The following is a 26,217-nucleotide window of genomic DNA, read 5'->3' as shown; positions in this document are numbered from 1 at the left end:
TGGCCGCGACTGGGATTTAAAGGGCTGTACACTCCCCGCCGCTGCGGGCAGCCCAGAGCCCTCTGACTCCCAGCTGTGGCTGAGATTTAAAGGTCTCTGGGCTCCCCACGGCTGCCAGCAGCCCAGAGCTCTTTGCTTCCCGGCCGCGGCTGAGATTCAAAGGGCTCTGGGATGCCCGCAGAGCGCCGTGTGCGGGGGATTTAGAATCCATTCGCGGCAGCCCACGGGCTGTATGTTGTGCAGGCCTGATGTAACTGTTTACCTTGTTCTTCCCACACTCCTCCCTGATTCATCTGTTTTTCTCCATTTATTGTCTTAACATACAGGCCCTACTTCTGTAAATATTGACATGCTTATCTTTAATTGCTTCTTTGCTTATATGTTTGTAGGATTAGGCTGTAAGAGTGTAAGCTCTTTGGAACAGAGACTCAGGCATTTTAAATTACACATATGTATGTACCTTGCATAGCACAACTGGGGCCCTGATCAGAGCCTCTAGAGCAGGGGTCGGCAACCTCTGGCACGCGGCTCGCCAGGGTAAGCCCCCTGGCAGGCTGGGCCGGGCCAGTTTGCTTACCTGCCGCGTCCGCAGGTTCGGCTGATCGCTGCTCCTACTGGCCGTGGTTTGCTGCTCCAGGCCAATGGGGGTGGTGGGAAGCCGTGGCCAGCTCATGCCTCGGCTCAGGCCGCTTCCGCAGCCCCCATTGCCCTGGAACGGCGAACCACGGCCAGTGGGAGCTGCGATCGGCCAAACTTGCAGACACGGCAGGTAAATAAACTGGTGCTTATCCTGGCGAGCCACGTGCCAGAGGTTGCTGACCCCTGCTGTAGAGACTACTGCAATTCAAATAATGCATAATACTAATTAAGAGGGGAGGAGAGATTTATTCCATTTAAAACAACATTGTGTATTTATTTACACCTATTTAACTTCAGTGATTGACATTAAGGGGAGAGATAGCTCAATGGTTTGAGCATTGGCCTGCTAAACCTCAAGTTATGAGTTCAATCCTTGAGGGGTCACTTAGGGATCTGGGGCAAAATCACTACTTGGTCCTGTTAGTGAAGGCAGGGGACTGGACTCAATGACCCTTCAGGGTCCCTTCCAGCTCTATGAGATAGGTATATCTCCATATATTATTATTCTGAGTACAGAAAGCCTTTGGCCTTGTAGACACAAAAATTGTACTGCTGTAACGATATACTCCTGGGGCCATTCTGCACCAAAAAGTTAAAAATTCTGCAAATTTTGGTTGTCAAAATAACACTACCTAATCATGACAGTTTCAATTAATTTGGTAATTTATTTCAAAATACCTGTCAGCAAGTATGTCTGTAACAATACAGAGACACACACAAATTCCACCAGGAATAGAGAGTTAAAGAAACCCCTATAGCAACCCAGTTCCTGTTTCTCTGCCCCCAACCCCCTCAAGCAAAGCTGGGGAGCAGACATCCACAACCCCTCCTCCCCAGAACCCAACCGTGGGGCTCCCCCAACCCTCTTCCCCCCGGAGCCCAGTGATCCATCCAGAGGGAGAAACAGCCTGATGCTCGGTCCCAGTCTTGCATGGACTTTTCTCCACGCCACCCTCTCTTACCCTTAAGGCATCCTGGGAACTGCAGCTGCCAGGAATACTCTAGCTCAGTGGTGGGCAACCTGCAGCCACCAGGAGCTGCGGGTGGCCATGCAAATGTAAGCAGTCTGGCAGCCCGCCAGTGGATTACCCTGACGAGCCACATGCGGCCCGCAGGTTGCCCCCCACTGCTCTAGCACCCTCTCTGTCCCCCACCAAGGTCTTCTATGTGCAAGCTGGGCTCTGCTGAGTCCAGTTGTCCCTAGTGGCAGCTAGCAGCACTGCAGCCCATTTCTGTGGGGGGAAGGAAATTTTGTGCATACGTTAGTTTCTGCAAAATTCTGCATTGCGCAGTGGTGCAGTATTCCCCCAGGAGTAAACTATACCAGTATAGCTAAAGCAGTACAACCCCCCTAGTTTGGACACAGTATTACTTATGTAAAGGTGTTTATTCTAGTATAGCTCTTCCCTACAATAGGAAGGGAAATAAGATATACTAATTTAAACTTAAAGCACCTTTGTAGCGGTGTTACTGTATCCACAGTAGGGATTGTGCTGGTATAAATTTTGATTTAAAAAAGAAATCACACTCCTAACTGACACAGTTATATCAGTGCTAGAACTGTATGGAGATTAGGCCTAGGTTATAGATTCAACACCTTTACCCTTCAATAAAGGTGTTAAGGTCTCACATTAAATATCCTTCTGTCTCCTAGGAGCTCTTCAAATAAAACTAGGGAAGACCAGACTTTATAATCTTGATATGTCTAAGATTTTAAATAAATAAATAATCAGGAAAATAAATTAGATTAAAAACACTTCAGACTCTCTTTATTCATCAGTAAGAGGTGGGTGTGGAGAGGAAGGACACAAGCTTAATTTAATTGAAATCCTTTGCAGGTCACTTCTGAGACCTTTGTCACATACACCATTAGACAAATTTGGCCTCAGGTCTGCTAGCATTTGTACAGCCATAGTTCCTGAATGAGTGAATGAAGAGATGAAAATATGCCCTATCATTTCAGAGCAGCATAGAATTGCATTGGTGGAACAGGATATGCAGCAAAATTTGGCATACAATTTTTTAATAGTTCTGAACTCAACTGATTTTGATAGAAGGCTGATTCAGCATTTTGTGCGCTTCAGGATGATATGGTGATTTTTGCCTAATAGCTGTAACACATTTTTTGACCGTTTAGTACTTGGTTCGTTCCTTTAGTTTAATAGATAGCTGAATCATGGGATTCAGCCATAAGTTAGCATGATTAAAGTGAAAGGGGAAGAATGTTGCAAGATATTTCAGTTGTGCAATATGTAGTCTTGGCTCATTTACTGGATATTAAAAAATGAACTAGTTCTCTAGCAAGAGTTTCAGTTAGACAAAGGAGCAGGATATTATCAGGTTCAAGTTTTCAGTTATAATAATTTTTATTTTATAAATACCCAATATATGTCCACTCATAGCTATTTCAGTTGTATTTCTTTATAATGTAACAGATATCATGTTAAGACATAGGACTTGTCTACACTAGCCAGGACACCTGTATTAATATCTTCCTAGCAAACTGCTTATACACAGTTCTTGGTAGGAAACTTCACTGTCTATCATATACAGAACCTAAAATGGGGAGTGGATGTAGGATGGATGGTAAGTCCTTTCCTTTATGCTGCTCAGAATCTAACTGATCTTTACAAAAAGCTTGAAGTCACCCCGTAGGATGCATTGGGTTGAATTTTCTGGCTCATTTTTAACTTGGTGGTTTGAATACTCAATGTCAGATTCCTAAGGATATTTTCTGCAAGATGGTACTTTTTCAGTCAATGAATGTCATAGTTCCTTGTTATGATAAATGTTGGGATTTCATTTTGAAGCAGAAGAATTTGGCTCTATAATAGGCATATTTTCTGACAGTGAGTGTAAATATTTTGGATCTTAAATATTTATTCTCTTTCCCCTCCATACACTTTAAAATAATAGTTGATTCAGCAGAATTCTGAGTGGCAATTTTAAACATTAACATTATCACTTTTCACTAATTCCCTCATGTTATCCACAGTGCGTTACCCTTACCTGTACATTATTGTAAATTAAATTAATAGCAGATTTTGTTTCATATGAGCTCTATGGTTTTTTCCATTTAAAAATTTCTATATGATGACTGTAATTTCATTTTAAATCTTTCTCAACTACAGGCTAAAGCAAATCATTTCTGTAAAGTATCTACAGTAGTGATCCTGAAAACATCAGTTATGCATTTTAAGTTTTCATTTCATGTTGTTTTATTCTTTATAGTGAAAAGTATAGAATTACAATGATTTTGTCCCTGAAAATCCAGTACTGTACCTTATGGTTACATTGTAGATGTGCCTATGATATTTGTGGTCTGAAAAAACAATAATTTTTAAATACTGTACATATTTGAATATACACAGCACTGATTTTCTTTGAAACTGTAGAACTCTATACAATTTAGTTTGACAGCTTTAATTCAATAATGGATGGAGCTCAGTACAATATAAAATTATTTAGACTGCTCTTAAAATGTGAAGTGTTCCCAGAATTTCAAATGACTGCATACTTCACGTATGCAGATTCCATTCCCTTCTCACCTGAAGCTCTTCAAAGGCTTTGAAGTAACCATGGTTCAGTACTTGGGTTGCACAGAGAAGTTTCTAATTTGCAGAAGTACTCCAGAATTGTCTCAAGTGGCTTACTTTGCAAGTAAGTCTTCTGCCATTTTTATAAAACTGCTCCAGGCTCATAAGGAAAATATAAAAAGTGCAAGGTTAAAAAGGCCCTGATAATTAAAGCAAAGATTAAGGACGGCATTCAAATACACCTATGCCATTAAATGGGAAATTAAGGCAACTTCATTGTTTTTAGGAGGTTCGCTGTCAGGTAAGATATGTGTGATTATTAAAAAGAATGTGCTGTAGCAAGGCTTTAACAACCATAATAACTAAAAGATAAGATGAATAGAAAATCTTAACGTTGTCCTGAGAGGCTGTAGAAACTCTAAGACATTGATTTAAATGCTGAAGTGTCAGAAGCTATTGCTCTCTGAACCCTACTAGAATTTTTATCCATATGTGCTGAGAGTCTGTATTGAATGTTTTCAGTATTAGTTTCAACAACTTCACAAAGAAAAGGACTCCGATCACTATCTTCAATGTATCCATCTAGTTTCTTACCATTCTTGACTAGCTTGCCTAATTTGCAAGGAAGTGATAGACAGGCGATGCACATCAACCTTTTGGGGGCAGAGGGAGATTGTGATTTTCTGATTTAATTTTGAAGGTCTATTTCCAGTCTTCCTACTTGAAGTAAACACGATGGCCAAACTTTTTTTAAAAACAGCCACTGATTTGGGGTGCCTTGGTTTTTTTGGATACCTGATTTGAGGGAGTGGTGTTGAGCACCCATAGTTTCAGTTGAAGTCTATGAGAGCTACAGATGCTCAGTACTTAATGAAAATTGAACCAAGCTGGGCAGTCAAAAACCTTGAAGCAGCCAAGTCAGTGGCCACTTTTGAAAATTTGGTTGTAAATAAACGGAAGTGGCAGAATAGAATGAATCTAAGTACAATTAAATATTCTATATTAGTTTTCTGGGTGTTTGACCCCTTTTCTTTCTATCATGATAAAATAAGGAATTGTTTGTCACATCAGTGGTTACAAGAATGAAGACTTCCCAAAATTACTGAGAAGGTGAATTTGTGACTTCTTTCAAGAAGATAACCAGTAAGCAAAGTAGAAGGAGAGCAGTGGGTACATACCACTAAAGTGAACTGCTTGTTCAATGTGCAGTACCAGCAAGGATCATTACAGTGTATATTGTTTAGTAGACTATAATTATATGTATACTGTAAGACCTACATTTATTTATTCCTGGAATTTTAGCAAGAACCTTGACATTTTGGACATTAAATGACAATGCTTTTTATAGTGGGGGTGCTGAGAGCCATTGAACCAAACTGTGAACCATGTACATGGGGAAAACCACTTCAAGCCAGGGGGTGTGGCAGCACCCCTAGTTCCAGCATCCATGTATTCCTGAAGAGAAGACTTGTGTGGATATAGCAGAGACTACCTTACTAAAGTGCCTCTAATAAAATTGTTTTACTAAACATAATAGCAAGCTAAGGAGGGAAAATTGCAGAGTTATGTTTTGAACCACTTCCAGGTTTGAATGTTAACAGTGCGCTATAGTCTTGATTCTCCTTTCACTTTACAGCAGTTTTACGTTCATTTAATATCATTGATTTCAATGGAGTTAGTCCTGATTTCTATTATGTAAATGAAAGGAGAATTGGGGCCCTGCAGCTCTATCATTTTAATGTAGCTGCTTCGTCCTTTTATCAGTCAAAGGCAGATCCACACATGAAGAAAGAGCAGGATACTGGAATTGAGGGCTGGGGTGTGAATCAGAGTACAATTCTGTCTTTTGATAGCAGAACTATCCATAGGATCCAACGGTCCAACACAGAATCATATGTTCCCACAAGCCTGCATACTGTCGATTGCCGTTGTCTTTACAGTACTAGCTTAGCTGGCAATTGACATATAAAATGGCATTGACAGTGCCATCCTCCGTAAAGTCCACCAATGTCCTTCTAACTAGTTGCCGTTCATAGATACCTGTTGTGTAACTCCAGGTCATCACAGCTCTGTATGAGTGATGGATTGGGGGAGGGATATAGCCCAGAGACTGTGGTCTGTGGTAAGATAACAGTTTTTTCACCCCAAAATAAACATTCAGTTCAACCAGTAAAGCCTTAGACAGGTAACAGAGGACATTATATTTCCTTGTTTAAATGTCTGTCTTCTTAAAATAAAACCTCATATAAATAACATTTATTTTAGGGAATTGTAGTATAATTTAGGACTTCAATCTTACAAGCTTGTTCTTCTTGTTTTAGTGACACAGGAACAAAACCTCCAGAAAGTGGCATCTTTGGGTTTATGATTAATATTTCAGCATTTTTAGGTATGTATGGGGTATTTGGTCTGAGCATATCTAGGGCCAAATTCTGTCTGAATATCAGAGAACCTGGATCTAGAAGTAGGATGAGTAACAGAAGCTGGTTGCCCCTATTCCAGTCCCCACAAAATACTGCAGAGAAACTACTCTGGAACACTACAGAGGGCACTGCAGAGTGCAACTTAGGGGTCAGTGAGTGTAGAGCAGGAGTGGGCAAACTATGGCTCGGGGGCCACATCCAGCCCTTCAGACGTTTTAATCTGGCCCTCGAGCTCCTGCTAGGGAGAGGGGTCCGGGGCTTACCCTGCTCTGGTGCTCCAGCTGGGGCTTGCCCTGCTCTGGCACTCCAGCTGGGGGCTCCGTGCAGCTCCTGGAAACAGCAGCATGTTCCCCCTCCAGCTCCTATGCATAGGGGCAGTCAAGGGGCTCCACAGCTCCCATTGGCCGGGAACCAGCACATTTTAAAAATGCTGGTTTTGTGTACTTTGAATTGATTTGAATATCCATTCAAATAGATTGACACAAATCACAAGTAAAAATTAGGCATCATCTAGTAAATAAGAAATGCACCATTCATTATTTTCTAACATAATAAAAAATGTAAAAAATAAGAATCTGAATAAATGTAAATTAAGCTGTGTAATTACTTAAATAAATGTGTGTAGATATAATGTAGCCTCCTGGTGGGCAAAAAGAAGAAATGCTTTAGGATAAAGGCTATGTTTAGTTGTAAATCAGCATGTTTCAATGATTACCACCAATTTGAATCAGTCTGTTTAGGAAATTAACTAAAAAGTACAAGTACACAATTAAAATTGATTATTTGAATCCAGGTTTCCTGCTTGCTGTTTAAAATCATGATCAAAATCAGTGATTTAAATTGCTTTGATTTAAATCAATCCACCCTGTCCATCAGGAATCTTGCAGCGGGGCCAGGCGTCCTGAATCAAAGAACTGCAACTGACTGTGCACTCTCCTCTCATCTGATGGAGTGAGGAATCCAGGCCTGCGTATTTATGCATATATGCTCCCCAACCCCAAAATAGTCTCTATACACAACCTCCTTCTCCAATTATATCTCCTCTAAGGACCTCTCTGCATAGGCAAGTTTACTATGTTCAGGGCCGCCCAGAGAGGGGGGCAAGTGGGGCAATTTGCCCCTGGCCCCCACAAGAGTTTTTTGGGGGCCCTGGAGCGGGGTCCTTCGCCAAAGTGCCCGAGGATCTGCGGCGGGGGGGCGGGTCCTTCTGCCCCGGGACCTGCCACCGAAGTGTCAGGTCTTCAGCGGCAATTCAGCGGCAGGGGGCCCCAGGCCCCTTGAATCCTCTGGGCAGCCCTGACTATGTTGGGGAAATTGTGTATAATGCTGTATAATTTGTTCTTCCCTTTGTAGACAGGACCTGAGTTATGAACTGTGTTACAATGTTATTCTTTACAGGGCTTGATTTACAACATTGACCCCATCCTGTTATAATGCATTTCGCTGATGTAGTCAATTTTCGTATGTAAATAGGTCCTTGATAGGAATTAAGAGTTTTAGGGCCTATAGATTGAGTATCAGAGCCTAAAGACTGAGTGATATTTTTTGGCAAAAAATATCCATATACACTAGTTTGCAGGGTTCTTATGGCAAGGGCTAGTCTGAATTGGGCCCCAAGACTTGAGAACAATTTCAGATAACATAACTGAGTGCATTTTTTTCCTATTACTTACATCCAACAAAGAAACTATATGCTGATAATTAACAGATGTAGTTTCTGAATATAGAGCTCTATCAGGGCAGACTAAAGTCTAATAAACTGTCCATCTTCCAACTTAGTGCTCATCTCCCTGTCATAACCTATCCTGATGGGGGCTGCATGGTTGTCAACATTCTCTGCTCTCTAAAATCCAAATTGTAACGAGACTGAAATGACCTTGTTTCCTAAATTGTCCCAAAGTAATTTATGGGGGCAACTGGGGAAGATAGTATTGAGGACAGCCCTTCAAAATGGCATCTGAAAATAATACATGTAGAACTTACTATTTTTTAGTCCCCATTCCCACTCCCATCACAGTAGAATTAGAGAAAATATAATTCAGTGGATAGTGGTTTTAAGTTAATTTTGTAAATGTATATGCAATTTCACCAAAGAAAATGAAATGTATAACATAATTGCATAGTAAATTAAAATAAATGTTTTGCATTTTTTTTTAGGTGCAACTACAATGTACATCAGATATTTAATAATAGAGAAGCAAAATGAATCATCAAATTTTATAAGTCCTTCATGTAACTTAATTACATTATGTATTGGATTGCTGGGCTGTATTGGAATGGGCATTGTTGCAAATTTTCAGGTATGGTCCAATTTGAATCACAAATCGAATTTTAAAAGTTTTAACCATAAAAAATTATAGATCTAAATGGTTAATACTGTATTTATGGATTAGTAAATTAACACCATGAGAAACAATGTCCTTTTTTACTTCTATCTGTTCCACTAGTCTTTCAAAGGAAATATTTGGCTGCTAACTCTCTTAAGGTCAGGTTTCACACTAGAAACTTTTGCCTGTGTAGCAGTATCCGTTAAGGGTGTGATTTTCGGTGACATTTCTATTCGAGCAAAAGCTCTACTGTAGACATAGTTAGACTGGCATAAAAGTGCTTTTACCTGTTTAGCTTATTCTATTATTCTTGTATAGCACTCCTTTGCTGATATAAGTTAATCTAGGCAGGTTTGCTGGTATAGATATACTGGCAAAACCTTCTTTAGTATAGGATAGCCTTATTGACAAGTAAAGAAAGGTTAATAGCACCAGTCTGCAAGTTATCACTCTAGTGGAACAAGTGATCTGTTAAGCCTTTCAGGTTTGGTGTGGAGGGCAAAACAAATTAGGTCTTGTCTACCTTAGCTTTATTGGCAAACCGTCCTATTGTTGTTTCAGCATATACCAGCAAAAGCTGGGACTGCTTATATGCTTAAAGTTAGGCACAAGTGATAGTACTTTCCTTTTTTGAATGAGGATGGACTTAAGCATATGTTTACATGTTTTGCTGAGTCAGGGCCCATAAGAACATAGAAGACCATGCAGTTTAGAAGGATATGTGAAGGTAGATGTGCCCCAGAGCACAGAAACTTTGCAACTGTAAGAAGTAGTGGGTTGTGAGCTAGGCTGAAGTTTGTGTGTATGTGCAACTTGCATCTTCCCGCTGCCTGAGAAAGTAAGTCTTGTTCTAAGAACACTTGAGTGGAAATATTTTGTTTTTCTGTTGCAAGCCATTACAGTTTATACTGTAAAATTATAAGCAAATGACTAGTATAATTTACTAATCCCATGTCTTTGTCCACTTCTCTTTCTTTTAAAAAGAAAACAGCCCACTTCCTCATCTTAAAGATACTTGACCACATTGGGTAATTAGTGTACTCATAGAGCAACAGAACACACATCACCCATTTAGAGACCAAGTAAACGTATATTTTGATCTTGATGGTGCAGCTAGTCAGCTTCTTACCTGTCAACTGATGCCATGCAGGATGCAGCAGACTCCAATCTGGGCTTCAAACTCAGGATTTATTATGCTCCCCAGGCTGGTAGACAGTGGGGACATTGCAGAGGTGAGAGAAAAGTCTGTACCTATTTTAGGAGTGCTGATTAGCAGGGAGGGAGACTGGCTGTTCTACTAAGAGAACTTCTGGGCCCGATGGACACTGTGAGGTTCTAATATCCCTTACTTCATAATATGCGTCTCATGCTTGCTTTCCGTATTGTCCTGCTTCACCTCTCTCAATACCATTTACTCCTCAAACATTTTAACTGCAAATATTTTTGAGGTGTCTTGAACCAGAAATAGCCCCTCCCTTTGCTACTGCCCACTTGCTGGTAGCACTCTTCATGCTCCTAAGATGCCAGGTCTGCTCCTGGTGGGTCCCCTCCTCTTTTTCTCAATACATGCTGTGGAGACAGAGCTGAGAGCGAGAACCACTGGACCAGACACAAGAAGTGTTACAGGAACAGAGTTGGCAATATCAGTGCAACATCAAGAGCTCCCAATACTGCAATGAAGAGAAAAGAGTAAGATAGTAAGCAGGATGACATGAATGTGAGGTTTGAAATCTTGCAATACAGAAGGTCTAGAAATATTTTATTTGAAAAATACAATAATGAACTTCTCCTAGCCCAGGTCCTTGACCAGAGATCAGAAAGAAAAATTTTGATCTCTGCCCATGATCTCTTTTGTCATCTATTTTTTATTTTAACTTTCTCTCTCCAACTCTTCTGTTCTTTCTTTAAAAGTTTCTTAAATAGGTTTTGGGATCTTGTCAGCAAGCATGAGACGAGTTCTCACGGATTCTGACATTCCTTATTTTACTATTTGTACTGCAATACAAACCAGTCATGGCCCCATCATGCTTCATGCTGTACAAACACATAATAAGATACAAGTCCCTGTCTCAAACAGCTTACAGTCTAAAGAGACAAGACAGGCAAAGGAAGTATCATCCCCATTTTGCAGACAAGAGAAAAGAGATATTAAGTGGCTTTTTATTGAAGGTCACACAGGAAATCTGTTGGAGTGCTGGGAATTGAAGCCTGATCTTCTGGGACCCATGCCAATATCTTAATCACAAGACCATGTTACCTCTCTGAAAGTTACTTCTTAACTAGATGAAAATGAGACAACAAGCAAAGTTTCATTATTACTTTACTTTCCTTCTCTGTGCTGGACGAGGAAAGGAATACACAGAATTGCATGGGAACTCTTCAGAGAGTAACTAAAGTAAAAAAATCTAAATTCCACCATTTTCCCCAATTCCTTTCTAGCTTGAGAAAGGCATTCTACACAACAGTATAAACTCCTGCGAGAGGTGCAAAAGGTCATCCAAACCAAGTGTTTTGCAATCATTGCAAAGTTCCTGTGTTAGGGCTTCTGCAAACCTAGTATAAAATCAGTTGAGTATGTCCCTTGAGGGGGAAAAAACTGTGGGATGTTATGAAATATTTATTTAATCTTCCTTGGGATGTCATGTAGCCTGCTTACCTTATCAATAATTTGCCAAAAGCCAGAGCCAAACAGTATGCTTCAATAATTTACAGCATTTTGCAGTTTGTTACCAGCTTTGATTTCACCTCTGAAATCTGGATATTTGAACTTTAATTTATTATTATGACTATCCTTGTATAGTAAAGTTCGTTCTTAGTACAATTAATCTGTTTCAAGCCATTTACTGATTATAGAATGCATTAATAATTCATTGTTTGCCAGTTTCCTCCCATGACTTAATGTGATCATATATACTGTAGGTTTTCATATACTGAAAGTAGAAGATTTCTCATTTGGTGTGGAGGAAACCATTTTAATGAGGCACGAAGACAGAAACATATTTTTTGTTGGAATGGAGAGGCTATAGTCCCATCTTTTTATTCTGCCATGTTTGTTATGGGACTTTCTGATAACAAACTCAGTCATATATTGTTAGGTCACAATATAGGGACATTTTGTTTTGTACACAGTGTTGTGCTTGTATAGTAACCTAACAATGTACAATTGTGTATAGGGAAGGAACGGAGAAGAACAGTAATAGTCAACCAGAGAGAGCTGAGGAGAGAAGAGAGATAAGGCCTGTGAATTAGCAAATCCATGGATGGTTTAAAAAACTGAGGAATACAGTTTTGCAAGTAGTAAACATTGGATGTTTCAGGCTAAAAGGTCTCCAGTGCGGTGTCCAGCTCTGTTAATATTATCTTCAGGCAATATTTTGTAACAAAAGGTTTACATGCTGTATAAATTAAATCATATAAATCATGCTTTGCATCTTAAAAATAATCCCGAAGAATCAGTATATTTGAAAATGCAGGAAAAATACTATAGTAGGGCTGAATGAGACTGCTGTGGGGCCGGGGGGACTTTATTCTTTCCCTCTCCAAAACAAATTGCAACATGTTTTGTGAAAACACTTCAATTTCACACATGCTGTGAATTTTATAATTTGCTTTTATCTACACAAATCTTATGAGCTCTGTTGTTAATTTTTAATCAGCAAAATTAGTTGTAAGGAAAGTTTTTTGGTCATTTTGGTACTGGGGAAGGCAGGATGGAGAGTATATTTGTAATGGTATTGCTCCTGAATGCTCAGCAAAACTGCCGGAAAGTGTGGGCGGAAGATAGCTAGCAATGTTTCCTAAAAGCAAAAGAACTGTGAAGGTGAACAGAGGTGAACCAGGTGTTTGTTTTCTATTTTTAATCATACAGTATTTTAAAATACAGAAGTGAAATACAGTTGGTGGGATAGTGTTAAGGAGCGACTGACCATTAAAGGAGAAACTCCTCAGAGCATGATGAGTTAGGCAAAGCAAAAATCTTATATCTGTGGGTCTGATTGTGCTTCTTAACCATTGCCCCTGGACAAAGGAGGTTCCCCCATATCTTTGGCCAATAGGCTTAGTCCCCTAGCTATTAGGTATCTGGTGAATTTTCTGAGCCCTTTTTTGGCATGTATGGAGGCTAGGGTGAGAGGCAGAGATGGTCCAAGAAATAAGTTAGAAAAGAAGAGAATAGTGGTGCTGGTAGCACCTGTAGTTAAGCTTGCATAACACTTTCAATTATGAGATCCTATTTTCATATATAGATAGCATATTTGTGGGGGGGAGGAAAATGGAGAGGAGGAGCCATTTAGATAGCACAGTAATGGACATAGTATAAAAATCTGAACAGAATAAAACACGACTGTGGGGGGAGAAGGAGTGAAACAAAAGGTGGTGGGAGGAAGCCGATGTTGAAGACAACAACAGGGTAAAATTACACCATTATAGGAAAGAAAAGGGGGAGAAAGGTGGCTTCGTGCCAGGAAAGGAAAGAAGATATAACAAAAGCAAGGAAGACAAGTTCTATTAATGCTGCTTTGCACTGCTCTGGTGGCAGAAATCAGTTTATAAACTGATTTAACTAGCTATGAGAAGATTTCTCTGGCACAGAGGTGATAAAGATCTGGCATAGTTTAACATATGTAGTTTATACATTTAGAGAATCCAAGAAGTTCTTTTGGCTGTCCATATACTTTATTTTACTGTAGGTTTCACTTCCAGATATATTTCAGAGTGCGAGAATATTCAATAAGCTGGATATCACAACATAAATAAAGATGGCCGATGACATGGAAAGGGAAAGGAGCTCAGGGAGTTGACAGAGGAATATGGAGATTTTCACATCAAAGTCACTGGTTTGGACTGCTGCACATCACCCTCCCCCTAGTTTTTATATTGCACACTCTCTGACTGACCATCTGATAGTGGAGTATTTGAAGCGACCTGGCAGTTCTAGTCTCTTACCAGCTGGCAGTTGCAGCAGAAAAGCCAAGGACTGCCTAGATATAGAGAATATGAGCTTATCACTTCTGAAACCAGTCCCGCAAATATAAAATGAAGGCATGTTGGCAAATAGCATAGGCAATCTTGCATCATCTGCGTGGTACCTCTTTTGTGGGAAAAACACTCAGTTTGCCAGTGGTGTCAAGGTGGCATCTTTCACAATCACTAAATTGTACAGGTGGTATTTAGGATTTAGCTGGAACTGGTGGAGAAGGTAGAGTTGTCTGAGTCCTTTTCTCTGGCCTGGTTCAGGTCAGACATCTCTCCGGATGGTGAAGGCCCAATGTCCCGGGAACTGGTGGGGCAGCAGTCAAGATGGTGAAGCTCACCTCAGTACCCAAATTTCCCTCCCCAAAGTCTCTTTAAGGACCCAAAAAGGGAGTGATGGGTGGAATAGCTAGTCTTCTCATTTTTTCTCCACCAATTAGGCCTAATTTCCAGCACACCAGTTTTGGTTAATTGAACTCTGGTCCTCCTTTCCTCTTGTTTACTAGTTAACATTTTAACATAATCCTTGAGTTATATCTGTCAACCTTTTTGTTCATACAAATTCAGTCTGTCTCGCTTTTGCTCCTTTTCCCTTCAACAACTATTTTTGGTTTTTGACACATTCCTTAACCTTTCCCTCACCTCTCACAGCTGAGCTTGCAATTAGGACAGATCTGTAGGCCCAGTTTTTACAAGTGGTTTCTAGGCACTACTGTAATACAAATAATAACAGATAATCACTTTGCTGATTCTCTTTCCAGGAGTTATCTGTTCCCAGCGTCCATGATGGAGGAGCTCTTGTGGCTTTTGGCTCTGGTGTTGTTTACATTACACTTCAGTCTGTCATCTCTTTCAAGTCATGTCCACAATGGAACAGTCACTCTACATGTTATGTAAGGATGGCCATCTCTATAGTGTCATGGATAGCTGTCATTCCCAGTATCCTTTTTGCATATCACATTGTTGAATCTTTACATACAAATGTTCTTCCTCTGACATTGAACCACTTCTAAAGTAGAATAAATGTCAGGCTACTGCTTATATTGCAGACGGAGCACCATGTTTAGAAAGTTGGCATTGTAAGAAGCATGAATGGCCGTTACCAGATCTTTCTAGAAGCTACACCTCAGTTGTCAGTAGTGCATTTAAGTTTTATGCCCTTGTTTCCTACTATTTTTTTTTTTTTTGGTTGGGGAGTGGGGAAGAAAGCAAAGGGGATTCTATTCTAAGAGACAGCCAGTGAATGTAAATACAACACATAGTCCAGCACTCATGTACAGGAGTTAACCCTATAATAACCAGCCACCAACACACTACATACAGTCAAACTACCCTATAAGAAATAAAGAGGGCAGGTAGGAGCCTACTCACATTTGGCCCTCTGACTGAAGAGACAAGCAAGCATCCTTCTAGCCGAAGGGTGGGCAAACTACAGCCCGCGGGCCGGATCTGGCCCCTCAGGGCTTTGGATACGGTCCGCGGGATGGCCACGGGCCCGGTGCTGCTCCCAGAAGCAGCCGGCATCACATCCCTGTGCCCCTTGGTGGAGGGTTGGGGTGGGCAGAGAGCTCCATGTGCTGCCTGCGCCTCCAGACACTGCCCCTTGCAGCTCCCATTGGCCAGGAACAGGGAATTGTGGCCAATGGGAGCTTCGGGGGACGTACCCATAGGCAAGGGCAGCACACGTAGCCCTCTTCCACTCCTCCCCCTTGGGACCACAGGGACGTGGGGCCGGGCACAGTGCGGGGCCAGAGCAGGCAGACAGGGAGCCTGCCCTGGCACTGGTGCATGCTGCTGCCAACCCGGAGCCACTCCAGGTAAGCGGCGCTGGGCTGGAGCCCAAACCCCTCCTGCACCCCAACTTCTTGCCCTGAGTCCCCTGCTGCACCCTGCAACTCAACCCCGTGTTCTGAGCCCCTTCCTGCACACTGCACCCCATTCCACACCCCACAATCCCTCCCACACCCCAACCCGTGCCCCAGCCCTGCATGCAATTTCCCTACCCAGATGTGGCCCTGGGGCCAAAAAGTTTGTCCACCCCTGTTCTAGCCTGTATTGTCTCCTCTTGTATAAATGATCTAGCCATCTTCGGAGTGTTAGCTAGAGGAACTAAATACAGTAACTCCTCACTTAACGTTGTAGTTATGTTCCTGAAAAATGCAACTTTAAGTGAAACGATGTTAAGCAAATCCAATTTCCCCATAAGAATTAATGTAAATGGAGGGGTTAGCACCAGGGGCAGGGGGCTCAACCCTCAGCTCATCCACTCCACCCCTTCCCCCAAGCCCCCACCTTTGACCCACCTCCTCCCTCTTTACTTTGCACGCTGCATCCTGGCTCCTCCCCCTCCCTTCTAAATACCCCAAGCCAGCTGATTGCCACATTCAGGAGGGAGGGAGGAGGTGCGCTGAGTCCTTGCTCCTCCTGCCTCCCTCCTGCCTGGGGCACTTAGCTGGCTTGCGGCATTTAGAAGGCAGGAGTGGGGGAGGAGCGAAGACTTAGCGCACGCTCCCCCTTCCTCCCCCCTGCAGCCTGCCCGCAGCAATCAGCAGCTTGCGGTGTTCGGGAGGGAGGGGGAGCCTGGGCGCCGAGTCCACGCTCCTTCTCCCTGCCTCCAAAAGGCTGCAAGCCAGCTGATTGCCGCGGACAGGAGGCGGGGGAAGCAGGCAGCCAAACAACGTAAGTGTGGAGCATTGAATGACTTTAAATGAGTATGTTCCCTAATCGATTAACAACGAAACAATGTTAAGCAGGATGACTTTAAGTGAGGAGTTACTGTACTGAAATGCGTAAGTTCCCATTATGTAGGCACTTTCTGCCTCAATTTCCTCTCATTGAGCTCCCAAAAATAATCCTGGGAGTCTTTCTGTCCACTAACTCCCCTGCTTGGAGTCTGCATTTATTAACAAAACAATCCTCAACTTTAAGTCCCAACATAATGGACTCCCAGCTCTTTTTAGCTGGAGTCCTTTCACAGACCTCTGCCTTCCTTGTCCAACTCTCTGACTCCAAGAAGTCAGCGGGCAACCTTCCTCTGCTACTGTCCTGGCTCTCCCTTGCTTTCTCAGGGTCTTACTCCCAGGCTACTTCCCTGGAGTTGTCAGCTTCTCCTTAGACCTTTCTTCAGAGCCAGCCACAGTAACCCAACTTACTCCCTTTAATTCCCTTTCTCCAAACAGTTCTCTGCCCTTTATGAGGCCCACACAGGGGCAGGTGACAGCCTAAAACAATCAGTCCTGCCCTCTCTGGCTAGGATATAGTTAATTAGCATACAGGGATGTGATTGAACAGGGTTGGCTAGCCTCAGGCCTCCTGGCCCTTAAAGGGGCAGACCACCTTGCCATCTTAGTATGTGCAATAATTTACTCCTGGAGGAATTTTGTGCCAAAAAATTAAAAATTCTGCGCACAATACTTTAACATTCTGGAAATTTTATTTGTCAAAATAACACTACCTAATCACACCAGTTTCAATTAGTTTGGTAATGTATTTCAAAATACCAGTCAGCAAGTATGTCTGTAACAGTACTGACACACACTAAAAAATCCCCCAGGAGTAGAGAGTTAAAGAATCCCCTATGACAACGCAGTTCCTGTTTCTCTTCCCCCTCCCTCTCCCAGAGCCTAGCTGCGGGGACTAGACACCCACAGCCCAGCAGCAGGAGCCCCCCAGTTCAGATATCCCCCAGAGCCCAGCCATGCCCCCCTTGCCCAGATACTCACAGCCCTCCCCACCAAAGGCCAGCCATGAGCACCCCTCAGCCCACACACCCATCCTCCTATTCTCAGCTCAGACACCCGCCCCCACTACCCTCGGAGCCCAGAGAGAGAAACAGGCTGATGCTGGGTCACAGGCTTGTGTGGAGTTTCCTGCACACCACTGTCTCCTTCCCTCACAGCACATGGGGAACTGCAGCTGCTGAAACCATCTAGCTCCCTCCTGCACCCCCTGGCAGTGTCTCTTCTATGTGCTAGCTGGGCTCTGCTGGGTCTAGCGGCCCCCAGTAGCAGCCAGCAGCATTGCAGCCAATTTCTATGGGGGGAAAGGAAATTCTGAGCACACAACATTAATTTCTGCAAAATTCTGCATTGCACAATGGCACAGAATTCCCCCAGGAGTAGCAATAGCATGCAGCAATTGAAGTTATACATATGTTTCAGAAGGCAGACTATGACTTAAGGTGCTCACATTCACAGCTTCTCTAGCTCACAGTGGTGAAAATTGTTAGCTTAACACAGGACTGCTGGTTGTTGTCAAGTATACTTCTTAAATTTGCAGTTTCTCTCACTCACGGTGGTGAATGTTCAAAATGCAACTCATGACTGACCCACATCACTATGCTGGATAATGCCAAGTATATTTTTGTACTCGTCTTCTCACTTCAACCTGTTTCTTTCAATTGTTTTATATTTTAAATATTTGTAATGGCTTTGTGTATGTGAAGAGGTCAGGAATATTGTTTGTAAATCTGGTAAGAAATCCTGCTCTGGGAAAACTGAAGTTTATTTTATTATGCTGCGTAGCTATGTCACGTGGAAACTAAAAACAGACCAAAGATGACAAATAATATTCACTTATTTCATAATCTGTGTAATTGCTGACTGTCTTGTGATTCTTCTGGGCTTGTGACAGCTGCACTATTAGTGAGAAAAGGAACTCTGCTGTGAAGTTCCTGTAAAAAAAAGGAACGTTTTTCTTGTATATAAAATGTATATTTTATACAGATACATTAAATTTTACATAAAGAAAAGTTATGATCACTTGTGCGCCAACTTCTCTATTGGTGCATTCAACCTAATTGACAGGACAGTGTTCTTGTATAAACTTACTATGAGCTGCTAAATATGAGTCACAGCAACCAAGCCTCTGGAAGAGAAATCACCTCTGTTGATCATTGTTTTAATCCTTCTGGTTCAGATGAGTAAACTGTAGTGAACAGGACTACTATTCATTGACAGGTTTCGGAGCAGTAGCCGTGTTAGTCTGTATCAGCAAAAACGAGGAGTCCTTGTGGCACCTTTGAGACTAACACATTTATTTGGGCATAAGCTTTCATGGGCTAAAACCCACTTCATCAGATGAGTGAAAAATACAGTAAACAGTATCTATATTACAGGACATGAGAAGATGGGCATTGCCTTACCAAGTGTGGGCTCAGTGCTAATGAGGCCAATTCAATTAAGGTGGATATATAATATATACTGCTTACTGTATTTTTTACTCCATGCATCTGATGAAGTGGGTTTTAGCCCATGAAAGCTTATACCCAAATAAATTTGTTAGTCTCTAAGATGCCACAAGGATTCCTCATTGTTTTTACTACTCATTGAGTTGATCTGGCAGTTGCTCCTTGGTATTATTAGTTAAGCTTATAATAAATCCAGTGACAGATGAACCAGAGTGAAACCATTAAAATTCAGGCTAGAAAATGTTTTGGGGGATTTTTTTTCCATTACAGTGCTATCTCCATCCTCATCATGTGACTAGGTTCCTTCCTGCCACACACAGCCCTAGAAACCAAAAGATGATCAAAGCTTAATCATGAAGATCCTACTCAACCCCTTCTTTTTGGCACCCACAATTTCCCCTTTATACTGGACTAGATGGCCTCAGTTGTCATTCTCTGGCTGGGAGGCTTGGTGAACTAACTTCTTAGAGGCTAACCAGAGTGTCACTCCACAGACAGGGGGTCTGCACCAAAGCCCACTGAAGTCAATGAGAATCATTCTATTCACTTCAGTGGGCTTTGGATTGGACTGTAAGTGGCAAGCAGTGTTCACACAAATGATTACACATCTTAGCCATACAGCCAGGGTCTACTCTTGGTTTCTTCTCCTGTCCATAAGAATGCCTTATCTCACCATCCCTCCTTTGCAAAGACCCCTAATCTTATTTATTCAAAGCATCTTTTGTGTTGATCACTATAAGAGCCTTTGTGGGAATATACTATGTTTGCTTGGCTTTTTAATATTCTGTTTTTATACTGCAGTGTAACTTGTTTGGTATCTTCAGTCTTAGAGAATGGGGACAGGAAATGCATTATAAATAGAAATATTTTCATTATTATTCATTAAGCAATTTTTATGATTTCCTTTACATTATTTTTCCCAGTGATTGCATGTGCGTCATTAATTTCCATAACAAAAATTGACTGGATTCCAGGAGAAAAGGTAAACCCTTAGTAGGTAACCAATTTAATGCTGCAGCCTATTAGCATGGGTAAGCAATGGTATGTACTTTTAGGCACATGTAAGAACAAGAACACAAGGAATTTAAATAGTGTATGACCATAAACAAGCTGTCAAACCTCTGGCATTTCCCTATTTAGGGAAAAAACAGTTAACAGCTGGGCTTCTTAAAATCAGTGATGGGGAAACCTTAAAAGGGTTGGACTTTCATTTTAAGTAAGCGCCCAAAGTTCCAGACAATCTTATTATGCAAAATTGAGTGAGAAATCTTGTTATAAAACCTCCCTAGAAATGAGTTGTTTCAGCACTTTTACTTCCTTATGCAACCACATCCTCAAAAAATGAAATTAATAAAACAATCAGTCTGATCTTCAACCCTCAAGGATATCTTGGTTTGAATTTTGGATGATGGTTTAGCTCTGATCTTTATTTTACTGTACTTTTCAGCATCCCTAATTAAAGCCTTGCCCCGATTAAGCATTTAGGGTCAGATCCAAAGCCTTTTGCAGTCAATAGCAGTCTGTCCATTAACTTAAATGGCCGATGGATCAGGATCTTAGAGAACTTGTGGTGATGGCTGAGAAGGATCTCAAAGTTGGATTTGTGGACAAGCTATACCACAGGAGGGAGCACTTTCTCCACAGATAAAGAAAAAGAATGCAGTGTCTGCATCTCGTTACCAAAGTTTATAAGTGTAAGCTGGGCAACATGCTTAGACAAGTTTCAGAGTGGTAGCCATGTTAGTCTGTATCAGCAAAAAGAATGAGGAGTACTTGTGGCACCTTAGAGACTAACAAATTTATTTGGGTATAAGCTTTCGTGGGCTAAAACCCACTTCATCGGATGCATACAGTGGAAAATACAGTAGGAACATATATATACACAGAGAACTTGAAAAAATGAGTGTTGCCATACCAACTATAATGAGACTAATCAATTAAGGTGGCCTATTATCAGCAGGAGAAAAAAACTTTTGTAGTGATAATCAGGATGGCCCATTTCCAACAATTGACAAGAAGGTGTCAGTAACAGTAGGGGAAAAAAATAGCATGGGGAAATAGTTTTACTTTTTGTAATGACCCATCCACTCCCAGTCTTTATTCAAGCCTAATTTAATGGTGTCCAGTTTGCAAATTAATTCCAATTCCGCAGTTTTTTGTTGGAGTCTGTTTTTGATTATTTTTTTTGTTGGAGTATTGCAACTTTGAGATCTGTAATTGAGTGACCAGGAAGGTTGAAGTTTTCTCTGACTGGTTTTTGAATGTTATAATTCTTGACGTCTGATTTATGTCCATTTATTCTTTTGCGTAGAGACTGTCTGGTTTGGCCAATGTATGTGGCAGAGAGGCATTGCTGGCACATGATGGCATATATCACAATGGTACATGTGCAGGTGAATGAGCCTCTGATGGTGTGGCTGATGTGATTAGGTCCTATGATGGTGTCCCCTGAATAGATATGTGGACAGAGCTGGCAATGGGGTTTGTTGCAAGGATGGGTTCCTGGGTTAGTGTTTTTGTTGTGTGGTGTGTGGTTGCTGGTGAGTATTTGCTTCAGGTTGGGGGGCTCTCTGTAAGCGAAGACTGGCCTGTCTCCCAAGATCTGTGAGAGTGAGGGATTGTCCTTCAGGATAGGTTGTAGATCTTTGATGATGCGCTGGAGAGGTTTAAGCTGGGGGCTGTAAGTGATGATTAGTGGCATTCTGTTACTTTCTTTGTTGGGTTTGCCCTGGAGTAGGTGACTTCTGGGTATTCTTCTGGCTCTGTCAATCTGTTTTTTCACTTCAGGAGGTGGGTATTGTAGTTTTAAGAACACTTGATAGAGCAATTCCAAAAATCTAAGCAAGACCAGCCATTTACAGATTTGATATTTCCCTACATGTGCATTAATGAGAATTTCTAATTTTGTTTGATTTGCCATTTCAATCTACCATTCCATGTTAATTTTGTTTTAGTGTTTTATATGGAAGTGTGTTTTGTTTCTCATTTCCATCAGGATTATACTTATCATTTTGTGAGTGCAATCTGCGAATGGACAGTGGCCTTTGGTTTTATCTTCTTCTTCCTAACCTTCATTAGAGATTTTCAGGTTGGTATTTATGAGCCTAAGCAATAGTTAAAAAGGACTATCGATTATATAGTGATAGGTACTATAGAAATTAATAATTTTTAACCTGAGCTAGAAAGGTCAAAGGTATTCACATGCAGATTTTATAACAACACACAGCTTATTTCTGGTCTTCCACCAGGAGCATTTTTACTTTAATCATTCAAAATCCAGTGCCAGATCCTGAGCCCACTTAGATAAATTGATAACTTTACTCATGTGCCTATGTGTTTGCAGGATCAGACCCTGTAAATTGTAAGGTAAAAGTGTGTAACATGGCACCAAAATAAATGAAGTAACTCACTTCGACTTGGGTTTTGTCTATTTTTTAAAACATTTTGTTTTTAAGAGGGATTTTATGTAAAAATTCACTTCATTTCAATCAGAGCTCCCCCCCTCCTTTTATTGTTTAAAGTTGTCCACTTCGATTTATACTCTCCAATAATTTGTGGAAGGATGTACTTGTCATTCATTTTTCCTTTTTAACATAAAATACTTTTTAAAATATTGAAGTGAAAGCCTTTTTGGGGGGGGGGGGAGAGATTGCACCTTGATAGAACTGAGCTGATTGTTTAGTGTTGAGCCTCTTGCGTACTTACTGCCATACCACCAGCTGTGGTATCTGTTCTCTGAAAATAGCATATGTGCATAATGCATTTCTAAACACAGCACCCTATTTGCTCTCTCTGCCACCAGCAGGACTCTCATATCATGGCCAGACAATGCAATAGTCAAACATAGGGCTGGGTAGAGCAGCTTCAAATTACACACAACTCAAACTGTTATAGTATTAAAGATTTAACCAAACATATACGCACACGCTATTTTTTAAATAAACAAACAGAAAATGCAAATATCTTTTCCTAATTTACATCCTACAATAGAACATGAACAAAATATGAAAACTGTCAGATTTAGGCACTCAGAGAAAGGGTAAGTCTTACAGCACTGCATTCAGTTCACACACTGCAGTTTTAGACTCCAATCTCTGACACTTTTTAAACCAACACAGACAGAAAACCAACCTGTATATTACAATTCAAACACCAAACTCTAAACAAAAATCTTTTCCCTTCCAAAATTCCAAACGCTCTCATCATGTTCTACCTTTTGCTAAAACATCCCAACGCAGTCGCTGTGATCCTTAGTATTGCACAGCACAACACTATGTAATGAATTTATATTAAAGTGATCTTATTTTATTTTTCCTATAGGGAGTTACCTTAAGGATATTAACAGAAATGCATGAAGACTTCTGATGATAGACAAATTATATTTTTTTATCAATGAACATTGTAGGATTTTTTTTTATTAAAAAGAAAATGTTGCAGTGAAACGAGGGATTTCAATGCTGATATGACATGAAGCCACCACTGCATCAACTCTGCAATCTGCGTAATCCTACCCAAGGACACCTTTTTAAAACTAACATTTCTAAATGCACTTTTCTACTTAATGGGCTCTCTTTAGTCTGCAGCCTTGCAATATTTTTAAATTTTTAATACTGTTTGATAATTTTAGAAAAGGTGACCTGTAAAAGCACTTTCAAAGTCTGTCAAAGTGTAAAACAGAGGCTCCTCAACTTTTCACTTTAGAGCACATGCTGTTTTTCCATTAATAGTAGTCTGATTAATGGCAGTAGTCTTAAACTGAAAAGGAAAATATGGGTTTCATATTATTTGCGAAGTGTCAAGAAAGTGAACAAAATTAAATCAGTTTAATTTTAATTAGCATGTTAGATTGTGCTTTTCTCCCACATTTTGAATATTTTTTTTTGTCAAGGTCTGTGCCCTGTTAAGTTGCAAGACACTGGGTGGGAGGAAGATGATGTGAGCAGACATGGGTAACTTTGTTCCAAGGCCTACGGTTTAGTGGTTTACTGGATTTCAGCACTTATACTGTCAAGCTAATGGGTACGTTATAAATATACTAGATGGAAGTCTAGATTGTTAGTATTGCTTGAAAAATGTTTTCTGATCATCAGTTTCTGGGGTTTTGTGAGAACATGCCCATTTCTTCTTCCCTGTAGAAAGCTAAAAGCTCATTTTAATGGTGGCTACTGGGTAGCTTAAAACTGAAGAATGTAATGGGAAGGAACGGAATAATAAAATATTACTTTTCAGAAACAGTCAGAGGGAAATTGGATGGTCTGACATCTTAATGCTGTTTGACTAACATGGTCACGATCTTCTAGCATACCTTTCTAACCAATGACAGCAGAAGGGGAGCCTACCCTAGAGTCATCAAAAAGAGAACTGAAGAGGGAGGAGAGGAGCCACTTATAGTTATATAAAGGAACTGAATATCATTACTGGAGAGCATCTAAGATTGAGATAGGCCGTGGGATAGGCTGCTAAATTTTTTTTACTATAAATCTTTTTATACCTTGTTTTTTAAAGAAACTATTACTGCATTTGAAGAGTCTGGGATGGAAATTTGTTATAATAATTGAAGAGTCTGCCATATTACAACTAACCAGGACTTAGCATTTGCTAGTATCTGGAGGCAGAAATATTCTTCATGGATTACAGAGAAAAGACAAAATTTCATTGGCTCCGTACTGACCACTGAGCTATCAGGCTAGTTCAGCAAAAATTGTACTTTCCATGGCATACAACAATCATTTGCAGAAATACTGGTGATTGTCATTAGGGATTAATTTTATATTAAATATCATGTACACTATCAGTAAAGAGTGATGTCTAAGACTTGCCAGCTGCTAATGCATCCTTTGATATGTATATTAAACTTAAAGCCAAATTCAGTTGAGTGTCCATTTCTTTTATTAATAACTTGGGGGAAAAACCTACAAAGTTTTCTTCTAAGATTGACCACAGCCAAAATAGTGTGACTTTTTGTCTGCTTGACAGCACTGCCGTCTTTGCTATCTGTAGTGTTCTGTTTGCCTCGAATTTGAAAGTGTAACCATGACGCTTCCTGTTGAAAACCTAGTCCAGACAATAAATGCAAGAGATGTGCCTGGTTGATTAGAAAATGTGTGCCTATGGGGAAAGAAGACACAATGTTATATAGCATTTATTTTGATACCTCACAAGGATGTAGGACTCACAATAACTTCAAGGAAAGGGGAACTTTTAAAAAAAAGAACAGGCTTTAGAAACCTGGGAAAAGTTAGGAAATTTGAATTCATAGACACCATCTGAAGCACAATGAAGAATATTTCATTAGCGTGACAGAAGTTATGTTAGTCACGGGGGATGTTTACCCTGTGTTTTCACTCATAGAATCTTGGCACCAAACACATGTCGAGCCAGGATACAGAACCATGAGGAGGAAACACCACTTGCGTGACTAAATGGCAATGCACACAAGAGTATTCTGGCCAAATAACAGAAATCCAGCACAAATAATAAATTAAACTAAAAATGTGATAAATTAAATAAGAAGAAATCTGAACAGCAACTAGTGAGAGACACGTTCCCTGTCTTCCTGAGAGTCTACGCTGCCAGCCTATTTTTACATCTGAGCCAGAATTTCCCCCTTGCTTTAGGAACTACATCTAACAAGAAGACTGCTGCATATGTAACACTGACAGACCCCAGTCATCAGTGAGCAGGATCAAACCGGGGACCTCTGAAGCTTAGTGCATGAGTCTCTACAGCATGAGCTAAAAGCCAACTGCCTATTAGCTAAGGCTGTAGAGCAGTCTCATTTTATCTCTCTAAGGGTATGTCTACACTACAAAATTACTCTGATTTTACAGAAGTTGATTTTTGGGAACAGATTGTATAAAGTCGAGTGCATGCGTCCACACTAAGCACATTAATTTGGCAGTATGCATCCACAGTACCATGGCAAGCGTTGACTTTCGGAGTGGTGCACTGTGGTAGCTATCCCACAATTCCCGCAGTCCCCACTGCTCATTGGAATTCTGGGTTGAGCTCCCAATGCCTGATGGGGCCAAAAATTTGTCACGGGTGGTTATCGGTAAATGTAGTCAGTCAACTCTCCCTCCGTGAAAGCAGCAGACAATCATTTTATGCCCTTTTCCCGGGATTGCCCGAGC

The 26,217-nt window shown here is 40.9% G+C and overlaps 1 protein-coding gene across 3 annotated transcripts in view; it reads left to right on the top strand.

The window, feature by feature from the left end:
* DRAM1 (DNA damage regulated autophagy modulator 1) overlaps positions 1-25,790 on the top strand; it is a 32,851-nt gene extending 7,061 nt beyond the window's left edge. Inside the window, exons 2-8 of one of the 3 annotated variants that reach the window (XR_007773444.1) lie at positions 6,497-6,564; positions 8,756-8,898; positions 14,658-14,835; positions 20,008-20,066; positions 22,080-22,172; positions 23,405-24,103; positions 25,702-25,790. Coding sequence is in view for 1 of the 3 variants with exons in the window: in XM_050946235.1 (XP_050802192.1) it covers positions 6,497-6,564; positions 8,756-8,898; positions 14,658-14,835; positions 20,008-20,066; positions 22,080-22,172; positions 23,405-23,449 (586 nt within the window). In the remaining 2 variants the exon portion in view is untranslated. Of the gene's footprint in view, positions 1-6,496; positions 6,565-8,755; positions 8,899-14,657; positions 14,836-20,007; positions 20,067-22,079; positions 22,173-23,404; positions 24,955-25,435; positions 25,482-25,701 lie in introns of those variants that run through there. The other 2 variants (XR_007773445.1, XM_050946235.1) reach the window with 2 other exon arrangements.
* Positions 25,791-26,217: the final 427 nt, after the last annotated feature.

The sequence above is a fragment of the Gopherus flavomarginatus genome, chromosome 1 (genome assembly GCF_025201925.1).
Source record: "Gopherus flavomarginatus isolate rGopFla2 chromosome 1, rGopFla2.mat.asm, whole genome shotgun sequence".
Classification (NCBI taxonomy): Eukaryota; Metazoa; Chordata; order Testudines; family Testudinidae; genus Gopherus; species Gopherus flavomarginatus.
Note: the sequence above shows the minus strand (reverse complement) of the source record. Positions and strands in the feature narration are given on the sequence as shown.